General features: G+C 40.0%; 1 protein-coding gene across 1 annotated transcript; it reads left to right on the plus strand.

Moving 5' to 3' along the window:
• The first annotated feature begins 645 nt into the window (after window positions 1–645).
• On the plus strand, window positions 646–10,583 carry nop14 (NOP14 nucleolar protein homolog (yeast)). Its single transcript, XM_054612434.1, has 19 exons — window positions 646–831; window positions 1,011–1,193; window positions 2,602–2,736; window positions 2,991–3,132; window positions 3,565–3,713; window positions 4,084–4,215; window positions 4,334–4,456; window positions 4,575–4,706; window positions 4,828–5,146; window positions 5,275–5,405; window positions 5,516–5,601; window positions 5,727–5,862; window positions 6,239–6,340; window positions 6,713–6,866; window positions 6,955–7,114; window positions 9,327–9,474; window positions 9,572–9,690; window positions 9,824–9,979; window positions 10,079–10,583. Exons 2-19 carry the CDS (start codon window positions 1,011–1,013, stop codon window positions 10,173–10,175), a joined length of 2,604 nt encoding a protein of 867 aa, XP_054468409.1. The 5' UTR covers window positions 646–831; the 3' UTR covers window positions 10,176–10,583.
• The last annotated feature ends 660 nt before the right edge of the window (window positions 10,584–11,243 follow it).

Raw genomic sequence — 11,243 nt, forward strand, 5'->3', positions numbered from 1 at the left:
AACTTTGACCTGCTGGTAGTAAAAGTAGTTAGAATGTTTCATTCAGGGACCTTGGTATCTGTTGTAAATTCCAAGGCAATTAATCTTATGGTTGTGACATATTTCATTTTGAACCAAAGTGGATTAACCAAAGTCAATAGGATTAATTCTCTGTGAAACCATAACAAATTGAATTGAAATCCATGTCAACATGACTGGAAAATATGCAGTTTCTGCAGATACTATAATACAAACAGATAAGATAAGATAAGATAATCCTTTATTAGTCCCGCAGCGGAGAAATTTACAGGATTACAGCAGCATAGGGCATAGTGCAAACAAGAGACATAGTAAAAAAAAAAAAAAAAAAAAAAAAAAGATCAAAAATAAGTATTATAAATAGCAAATAAGCAATAAAAACAGTAAAGAATCCACAATAACTGAAATATTATATATACAGACAAAATAACTATTATAACTATGGTTGTTTTCATTTTATTAATTGTATAAGACATTAAAAAAAAAATCATGTATTTGGTCAAACGATTGTTGTAAACTACTCTTTATTACACCTATTTGTCTGTGTGACCAGTGCCTTTCTTTTAAAGGACGATTTTATTTCCAACGCTAGGGGCGCTGTAGGGAATCTCAACCCGGAAGTAGCTTCTCTTTTCTTCTCTGTTTTGAACTTTCACCTCAGATTTGTGCACGCTGGAAAAGGCAACCGAGTGAAAAACGTGGATGGTAAAAGCAATAGAGTGGTATTTATTAAATTGAGAGTTTGCACAACCAAAACTTCCCATGTTGTCCTCCGCCCGGGTCTGATAACTCGACTCCACCACGTGACTGAAGGTAAACTGTGTCTCTGTGTTATAACATGAGTTTGTTTACAAGCCGTAGAGGCTCATAGTGAAGCTATAAAGCGGCTCTGTGGTTTACTGTAACGCACCAATCAATCAATCTCTAGTATGTGTTCAGTTTCTGATTGTGTTGGATTCATTCAGCCCACTAATGTCGTCTCTGTGTCACAGATGGGGAAGGTTCCCAAGAAGAGGAGCATGGCCGACAAGGTCCGCAAAACCAAGACCTCTACTGAAATCAAAAACAATCCCTTTGAAGTGAAAATCAACAGGAAGAAGTTTGACATTTTGGGGAGAAAAACCAAGCATGATGTGGGTCTTCCTGGTGTGGCTCGATCCAAAGCCATTAATAAGGTGAGTAAGAGGGAAAATCATGTTATAATTTGGCTTCCTTCATTTTCTAATGTCTGATCATGAAAAGGACAAACATCATACACATACTTTTGCTTAATGAGTAGGTGCACTTATAGGCTAATTTATAAATCTCTCTTAAACGGTAATATAAAAGGGTCATAATGGACCTTTTGGACATCAGCCACTGTTAAGTACAAATTTGTACAATACAATAACAATTTTCATTTATTTTTTTGTCAAAAAGAGTATCCTTGACAATATACTGGTGTTTAATGAAGTTTCTCACGATGTCTACAGTGATTGAGTAACAGGAAATCTGGTTGTGTCAGTAAATGTGAAATAATCTAATTACATGAATAGATTTTAGTAACAAATGTTCTGTGTTGATTCTATTAACTGACATACATAAAGCAAAGTAACCTATTGATTTGTCTAAACAAACAAAACACCATCAGCATGTTGATACTCCATTTTCCAGTTGACCCTAAAAATCTTCATCTTATGATAACAATTCTACATATAGCACAAATGTTTCTTAGTTCATGCAAACTTCCTATGTACGCGAACCATCATCTCCAAGGATTGCGTGACTTTTTTGACGAGCCAATTGTATCCTTATGAACTCACACTGTCTACAAGTCTTGTATATTTGAAAGTTCATAATTGTAATTTTGCAAAAGGCTGTCGTGATGAAGTTCATTACCGTCAGCAGCTGGTTGATTTTTTTTTTTTTTTTTTAGGGTTAAAATGCTTCATGAATTACTGCTAGACTAACATGTAGGAGTCCTAAACCGAAGATTGACTCGTGATCTCCACCAGTCAGGAGACACTCATAGTCTTACGATGTTTTGTGAAAATGGTGCCTGGTTGTTTGACCAAACTGACCAAACACCCAGAACTGCAGCTGCAAATAGAAGTTAAAAATGTCAGTTTGTGACAAATCTGGGCAATACAGCAGAGTCAGGAAAAGGACGGTAGTCTCTGAATAAAATATATAAGATTCTTCTGTCTGAGAAATGAAAAAAAAAAGATTAACTCCTCTACTGTAGCGCTGTATCCGTCAGCCATGGGTCACAGCTCATCATCTATTTAACACTATCTGTGCTGTGAAGCCTGGTGCTCTCAGTTTGATGCTGAGAGAGGGATTTTCTGCAAGAGAGACTGAGACTGCCAGCTTTGTGAGCACAGAGAGTACTATGAACTGAACTAAGAGCGAGTTCAAGTGAGGATAAAAGAACTATCTGCACACTTATCATTAACTTAAACGTTTTAAATCTAACTTCTTATTTAGGATTTTATATGTATGTGTATATATACATGTGAATTTTTTGCTGCAGATCTGACAAATGGATCAGTGAAACATTTAAATAACTCTTGTTGCCATCATATAAATTTTTTCGATCTTTAGAGAAAAGAAACCCTCCTGAAGGAATACAAACAGAAGGGCAAGTCCAGCAAATTCATTGACAGACGCTTCGGGGAGTACGACACCAACATGGCACCAGAAGACAAAATCCTGAAGAGGTTCGCGATGGAGAGACAGGTCAGTGATGTTGTTATGATTTGTACAGGACACAGCAGGTCCTATAGCGCAGGTCACCTCTCAATAAAATGAACAGATCATTCAGAAAACAGACTTAGTAGAATCACTATTTAAGGACCCATTTGTCCCTATTTTGACTCACTTCTGTAGCTTTGGCCCTCTGAATGAATGAATGATTTGTTACTTAAAAATGTCAAAGAACAAATATCATTATGTATTCTAAACTCCAAGCCAAACTTTGCTTCATTATTCAGCGCGTCCATGATAAGAAGGATCTGTACAACCTGAACGAGGAGGAGGAGCTGACTCATTATGGCCAGTCGCTGGCTGAGATAGAGAAGTTCAACGACAACGTGAATAGCGATGATGAATCGGAAGAGAAAGGTCTTCTATCAGGTGAGTACTGCTGGTGTCCAAACACCAAATGAACAGAAAGTTAAATCAGGAACATATTTATTTTGAATTTAAACATAAATCATAAAAAATGGGACAGTTTTTTTTCCTCCCTCCTTTTATTGTCAATGGCTGATATTGGGATGTTTATGAATACTGTCTCCTTCAGTTAAAGGTTCTCTATCTGATATTCAGAGCATTAAAAGGCAGCAAACCTATTTTTGCTATGTAAAGATATAGTTTTAGATAGATATATATTCCCCGTTTTTTCCTACCACAATCCATTAATGTATTTGTTTGAAAAACAAAAGAAAACGAGTTTTAAGTTTTTAGATTGGGGCTTCTCATTTCCAGCCCACAACTGGATTTAATAAGTCATGTTATAGATGACAGTCTGGTACATAATCGTAACACTATTTCCTCTTTCTCGTCTAGCTGAGCTGACCGCCTCCCACTTTGGAGGAGGAGGGGGTCTCCTCAGAAGGAAAACACCAGGGGAGCAGCAGGACGGCGAGGACAACCATAGAGCCAAGTCCAGACAGGAGCTCATTGAAGAGCTCATCCAGAAGTCCAAGCAGGAGAAGGTGAGCCAGTAACACAATCCTGTTGATTAACCCGTCACCCTGTTAAACATGGATACATGCCAACAACACTCCAATAAGCCACACTGTAGCACTGGATGACATATACCTGAACTACTATGAACACGGCCATTGTATCTTAATTTGAGTTAATCCTACATGTACCATCCTGTTACTGTAAATACTCTCTACCACAGCTGAAAATAGTCCCCAACAAATACACCATTTACTCCTGTTAGAGTAACCTCAGCTTAATGCTGCTCACTGACATTATTTGGCATATTGAAAAAAAGAATGTGACCTGTTTTTTTAAAGATTTGTTTGTGGTCCAGATGATTAACTTCTGAGTTGTTGTTTTTTTTCACCTTTTCAGCGGGAAAGACAGGTGCAGAAAGAGGAGTCACAGGAGCTGACTGAGAAGCTGGATCAGGAGTGGAAGAGCATCCAGTCTCTGATGGTGACAAAGATGCCCAAAAGTGAACGTCCCGAGGAGGAGAAACCAAAGGTAGGGTCACAGTTACCAGCAGAATGTTGTTCCTCCGCTATGTGCTTTCATTAGTCAGTTGCAGAGCCTGATATTTCTTTTTTTTCCTCTCTCTCTTTTCTTTCTCTGTGCATTGCAGCTGGAACAGTATGACATGATGGTCAGAGAGCTGGTCTTCGAGATGAAGGCTCAGCCCTCGGAGAAGCTGAAAACCCCAGAGGAGGTGGCCCGGGAGGAGAGGGAGAAGCTGCAGAAACTAGAGGTATGTTTACCGTGCAAGGAAAGCACTTTTATCTCGACAATGTCAACAACTTCTAGTCATTATTGCATATTTTTATGCACTCTGATGGTAGATTCTTTGTGCTCTGTTTTCTTCCTAGGCTGACCGCCTGAGGAGGATGATGGGAGAAGAAGTCGGCGAGAGTTCACAGAGTCAAATTCACATCTCTGCTGATGACCTCAACGACGGCTTCATCCTGGATAAGGATGACACGAAGACCCTGTCTTACCAGGTGAGAGACAAAGCAAATACAACCCGTTTGTTTGATAAACAACTCAGAGGTTCTTCACTTTTTTTTGTTGATTTATGGTAATACCGAAGTGTTAAATAATTTTTTCTTGGGGGGATTTCAGGATGGAAAATGGAACATTGGAGAGGAGTCTGAGGACGATAAGGATGAAGAGGGAGATGAAGAAGAGGGACAGAGTGGAGAGGAGGAGGAGGAGGAGGGAGAGGATGAAGAAGAAGTAGATGGAGATGAGGAGGAGGGAGAGGAGGAAGAGGAGCAGGAGGGCAGCAGTGAAGAAGAAGATGGTCACTCGGACCTGGAGTCCGAGCAAGAAAGCGAGGATGAGGAGACAGAAGAGACCAGTGCCGAACCGAGTCTGAGCAAAGAGGAGATGAAGGCCCAACAGGAAGCAGCTAAAGCAGAGCTCCCATACACATTCACTGGTAACTACACACAGTAACACACATGTACAAAAACTCAGAACCCACAAAGTACCCTGATTCTTTTACTTTTCTGTCATCTTTCTCCCGTTTTAATAATCTGTTTTGCTTTTGTGTTTCTTGACTCTTAGCTCCAGAAATCTACAGCGACCTGAAAGATTTGCTCCACGGCCACACGCCTGACAACCAGCGCCTCATCGTGGCCAGGACTCAGAAGAGCAACCATGCTAGTTTGGCTGTAGGCAATAAGCTCAAACTGCAGGTAAAATATCCAGCAGGCTAGATATTTCTGTGGTGCTTTTGTCTCTGCAGCCAGTTTTAGGTTGCGTTCATTGCCATGTGGACTTACAATGTTATCTCTGTTTGTCTCAGAAACTGTTTGGCTTTTTGTTGGAGTACATTGGAGAACTGGCCACCAGGAGTCCCCCTGAACTCACCACCATAGATAAGCTCATACCGTGAGTTCAAAAAGTCGCTTTCTTTTTCCCAAGTTTGAGCTCCTGATTCAAAAATGTAGTCCTCAAAACAAAACGTATCTGATCATTCCTCGCTGTCTCTTCTCTCTCTCTCCCCCTCTCTGTAGAGAGTTGTACACTATGTGTCAGATGTTCCCAGAAGCAGCCTGTAAGACCATGCAGACCATCTTTGGAGACGCTGGTCATAGCACGGAGGAGGTGCTTGAGGTCAAAGGGCATATTCCTTTCCCAACTCTAGACATGGTATGAATCGTTTGCTTTGATATCGTAAACATGTTCACCGGGGTGCACAGAGAATTTAGAGGTTTTGAACTAGATTTCCCTTTATCCATTCAAGCTTTAGATAAGAAGGTTGAGGATGTAAGTTTGAAGTAAAACAAAATATAAGGTTTGAGAATGTTGAATTTATATTTTTACTACAAATACTGATTTATCTTTGAGGTTTGATTCTAGTGTCTTTTAAGGAGAATATTTACAGTAAATAAAACCACAGATTAAATAACCTTTGGGGAAGGTAAAATTATGCACCTGTTCTTTGTATCAAATGCCAGTATTTGTTCCTTATTCTCTGCTCTCCATATGACAAAAAGAAACAGTATGCTTACTTTTGTGTTTTTAGCTCGTCTACCTGAAGGTGACAGCGCTGCTGTTTCCTACCTCAGACTTCAGACACCCCGTTACGACTCCGGCGCTGCTTTACATCAGCCAGGCTCTCACCAAGGTACACACAGGCCTCTGTTTGTTTACCTTCTATGTCGTTAGAGCTGTTTTTGTACTGCTCTGACTGTTGTTGCCTTGCTGCCTCTAATTGGATTTCACAATTTCTCATTCTGTTTGAATCCAGCCCTTCTCTTCTCATTAGTCGCCATTTTTTGTGTTTCTCCATATATACTCCTCAAACGTTTTCAATTATTCATTGGTAGTTTTCCGGATTATACAGGTGCTTTATTTCCACTGCTGCAGCTGAAACACTCGTTGTTTACATGGCAGTTATTTGAAGTGAATCTCCTATTTAAATACCTCAAAATCAATGTGATTTTCAGCACTAATGCCATTAACATAACTGTGCTTTTTATGCTTTGTTCGTCTTTAGTGTCCAGTGAGATCATTACAGGAAGTGACGTCAGGTTTAGCGCTGTGCTGTCTGGGAGTGGAGTACGTCACTTTTTCAAAGCGCTTCCTGCCGGAGCTCATCAACTTCCTGGCTGGAACGCTGCATCTCGCCGTGCAGGACAAGACCTCTCTAGGTAGCCGCACATTTCTAAAATTCTAGCGTGCAGATTTTTGGTGCCAGCATTTTATAAGGTGCAACAAAACTTTGGTGTTGTGTTGCAGGTTACACTGTGGTGCCGCCTTTTAGACCATCAGGGAAGTGCAGCGACCTGCTGGTGCTGTCAGACTCTGAGTCCTGCAAGAGCTGGAGTAAGAAGAGCCTTCCACTGTCTGCGACACAACACCTGGAACTCAGAAATGACCTGGACAAAGATCACCACAGGTAGGAGGGGAGGGGAGAAGAGCTAGGGGGGGAAGAAGCTGGTAAAAAACCTAAACCTTATTTGATTTTAGTTATATAAAAAATTATTGTTTATCCAATTAATTGCATAATTAACGGCTCAAGTCAAGTAACCTTGCTTATGAGTGATGTTTGAATCATAACGGTAACATTGGTCACATCAGACGCACTGGAGCTGTATTATTGTGATTCATGAATACATTTTTCATTAAACATTTTTCCATAGAAAAGGAATAATAATTCAGCATTTAGAAAATATGCTTATTTGCTTTCTTTTTGAAAGTTGGATGAGATGAATCCATTCTCCAAAGCTCATTAATTAACATGTTTTACCACCACATTAAACCCCATAAAACCAAAACTTGTCAGTTTAAATCTTCAGTTATTATACTGAATAAACGCAGTAATGCACAGGGAAATAAAAGGGTTTTTTTTGCAATAAAACGTAATTACTTTGGATAGTCCCACTTGATTTGTCTCAGACAGCCAAACTTTCATATTAACTTCAGTTGATCTTTGAAAAGCATATTTTTACAGAATGATAGCTAGACTTCCACTGGAGAAACATTGTGTGTCTTAACAGGCTGTTTGGACAGGAGGGATGACAAAAGCGAACTATTACATCCGTCAATGTAATATGGGAATGTGAGTAATGTTTTGAGAAAAAAAATTAACCTATTCAGGTTTATCAGAAAAGTGTGGATGACAAGAACACTGTCGTTATTTCTTTATTCAATAACGTTCCACGGTTTATGTGTTCACTTTTGCAACAAAAAAAATCTAAATTGAATCTGAAACCCTCCCCTGACGTTGTTTCATAAACCCCTCTGTATATACAGCTGACCCCCAGAGACCTGGCATTCAGAAAGAACAGATCTCAGAATGCCTTAATTGGCCGTTTCAGAATTGAGTATGTAACAACACCATGTAATAACTGGACTGAACACTTCTCTGGAGACAATGAAATGTCCCGTAGAGAGGGAGGGAGATGAAGTGTGAGAAAACGTTTTGTCTTCTCGTGTTCAGTTTGGATCAGGATCTGACAACCAAAATAATGTAACAGTAAGACATAAAGAGAAGAAGTTAGACTGATTAATTATCTTTTATAGAAGTGAAATAAACACAAGCTCATTTTGCTTTTACAGGACAGACAATGGAAGCACGCAAACATGCACTCTTATAGGTCTTTTTTTTAAAATGGTTTCTTCACAACGTTTAATAAAGAATGCAGTGCTGATAAGGAATTAATGTGTGATGAGGATCTTCATTAATATGGGAATATTAAAAGCCTAAGATGAGCCATCATACGGTGTTTACCTGTACAGACTGTATGGCTCAGAGCTGATACATCCACTCGTGTGATTCTGATGAGTCGCCAGTGTGGTTTTCACACAGCAGCTGGTGTGTGGGCACAAAGCAGAGCTTGTAAACAGGCTTCAGCGGCCCGTGGTTGTGCACGGGTGGTGAGAATATACATTTTTATTTGTACTCAACTAGAAATGAATACTCATAACATAAACCATAAACCACTTTCACCCAGAGTCCAGCACAGTTATGTTGGGGATAAATTCATTTGATTATATTTATTGGCTTTATGTCAAAGAGAATGAAATATACCCGGGAGTCAGAAAAGAACAAACCCCAATCTAACCTTTTATGTGTCGAAGCTCACTTACAAGGATTAGAAATTCAAAAACGATTAAGCATTTATTTCTGTCATTTATCCAATGTTTTCTTTTGAAAGCAGCAGTTGTTATACAATATTTGATTCTTAATGACTCACACTGAGGCTTGCTGCGACCCTTAAATACGTACTCTGTAAATCATCTCTTAAACACCTTGCTCAGAAGGTCTGATCCACACTGTCAGAGTCCCTAGTAGCTGAACTACTGCCCAGGTGATGCATCACCTGGGTGGCAAACGACAAAGTGAGTGCACACTGCATGAAAGGGAAAGTGTTTCTAAAAGTGCAAAGATGAGAACATGAATTAGGAAACAGAAGGTTGAGCTCTGTGTTGAGCTGTCATAGAGAGAAAACGGTTCTTCTGGATAACTAGATACAGCCGCAGCATGGCTCCCAGGCTATTAAATGTATCCCCCACGTATACTTTTATACGCATGGTGTGATCTGTGGGTGGCTAATAACCACCAGACAAATACCAAACTATAAATCTGATAAACTGTCTCTCTGCAGGTTGACCTGTCTGTCTACCTGCCTGGACCTGGTGAAGCGATGCTGTCTGCTCTACAAAGACCTCACGTCCTTCACGTGCGTCTTTCAGCCAATCAGAACGCTGCTTTCCAAACACCTCTCAGCCCAAACATTACCAGAGACTTTACAGGTTGGTGACAAAGAGAGTTTGATACAGCGAGGCCTCTCTTTTTATTTTTTATTTCAGTTTCTCTTTGATTGTAATATTTGTTTTTTTGTTGTTGCAGGAGCTTCACGGTGAGATCCTGGAGAGCATCAGCAGCGCTCCTGTGACTCGCAGTCGGCTGGTTCTAGAGAGGAAGAAGCCGATTCCCCTGAAGCTGCTCACACCCAAGATTGTTGAAGTGTAAGATGGAATCCAAAGAGTACAACAGTCTGCAAAATTGAATTTCCTCATCCGGAAACTGAGATAAAGCATGCATGTTTGCGGACAGTGCATCTGCTTTAAATCCCTCGTTTGCTTCTTTATTATTTGTCAGGTTGGACTACGGAAAGAAACGTGGCAGCACCAGAGAGGAGAGAGAGAAGGAGCGTCTGAAGCACAAGTACAAGAAGGAGTTCAAGGGCGCTCTGAGGGAGATCAGGAAGGACACGCGCTTCCTGGCCAGAGAGAAGCTCAACGAGGTCATGGACAGGTACGGAGAACACAAGAGTGTCCATGTGGACGGGGACCAAATAAATGATTCTGTGAAAAAAATAAAGCCTTTTAACTTATTGCTTGTTCTGTGTTTCAGAGATTCGGAGAGAAAGAGGAAAGTGAGGGAGCTCTTTGGCAGCTTGGCCACTCAGGAGGGAGAGTGGAAGGCACTGAAGAGGAGGAAGAAGAAGTGAAGGACAGAATCTCACTCTTCATCGTATCTTTCGTCATCTGTTTTCTTGTCAAAATGGACATCTCCCATCCAGATGTGGATAACAGCCTGTTCAAGGTTGAAATCTGTGGAACTAGGAACCGTTATGTACTTTATGGATTATTTTTTATTCACAAAATGGGACAAATTCAACTTCTTGTTCCCACAGCACGCATTTTATAGTGTTTTGACAAATAGCTGTCAGGAACGCACACCAAGTTGTCAAATATTATGATGTCGGCGTTTGATGCGAAGATCGGATACTGTTGTTGGAAGTGTCAGTCAACACAGCAGTGAATACTTGGTTTGCATTCTTCTCTTTTATCACCAGAATCCATAACTATAATGTGCTTAAATACAGCAAAAAATAAAATAAAAGACAGTATCTTTCTGTTCTCTACTTTCAATCCATGTTTTTTTTTTCAGTTAAGTTCAGGGTTATTCCCATCATGATAAACATGTAAAATGCTATGATAATACAAACCTCATGTCATGAACTGACTGTCAGTTCTGTTACTTAGAACTTCTTGATTGTTCAGTGGGCGTCTTTAGAGGGAGTGAATCCAGTTTTCTAGTTTTACTTTACTATAATTTTTATGAGAATTAAACCGCAGCTACACAGGGATTGTTGAAAGATAGCAGGGATGTGTGAGGGAAGATAGTGACGGGGATACAATTTGAAGTCCTGAATGAAATCATGAAGATGGAAGTGGTCCCACAGAAAACACTCTGTAGACCTACTCTAAACATAGAATGACAGTTGTATCCCGCTAACCTAACATTCAACTCCACCTTCTTGTAAACATGTTTCCAGTGTATCTCTGTTTCTCCCTGACAATCTTAGTTGTTACACGTGTTAAAAGAGTTGAAAGCTTTTTGTGGAAATACGATGCTCCCATCATTTCTCATCTGAAATGATCTTTCTCTCTGTTTAATGCAGCCTAGATGGATGTTTACACATATTTAAAATGTGGATCATGACAGTCTTCTAGAGATCTACAGCACCATCGTCATTAGTTGACATTGACACTTGAGCGCATGAAGTCAAATG

Source organism: Anoplopoma fimbria, chromosome 14, assembly GCF_027596085.1.
Source record: "Anoplopoma fimbria isolate UVic2021 breed Golden Eagle Sablefish chromosome 14, Afim_UVic_2022, whole genome shotgun sequence".
In the NCBI taxonomy this organism is placed as follows: Eukaryota; Metazoa; Chordata; class Actinopteri; order Perciformes; family Anoplopomatidae; genus Anoplopoma; species Anoplopoma fimbria.

Coding starts and splice junctions, on each gene's coding strand:
- nop14 (XM_054612434.1), top strand. CDS start 1,011: ATGGGGAAGGTTCCCAAGAAGAGGAGCATGGCCGACAAGGTCCGCAAA. Junction 4,707..4,827: donor CGAAGACCCTGTCTTACCAG/GTGAGAGACAAA, acceptor GGGGGATTTCAG/GATGGAAAATGGAACATTGG. Junction 9,980..10,078: donor CTCAACGAGGTCATGGACAG/GTACGGAGAACA, acceptor TCTGTGTTTCAG/AGATTCGGAGAGAAAGAGGA.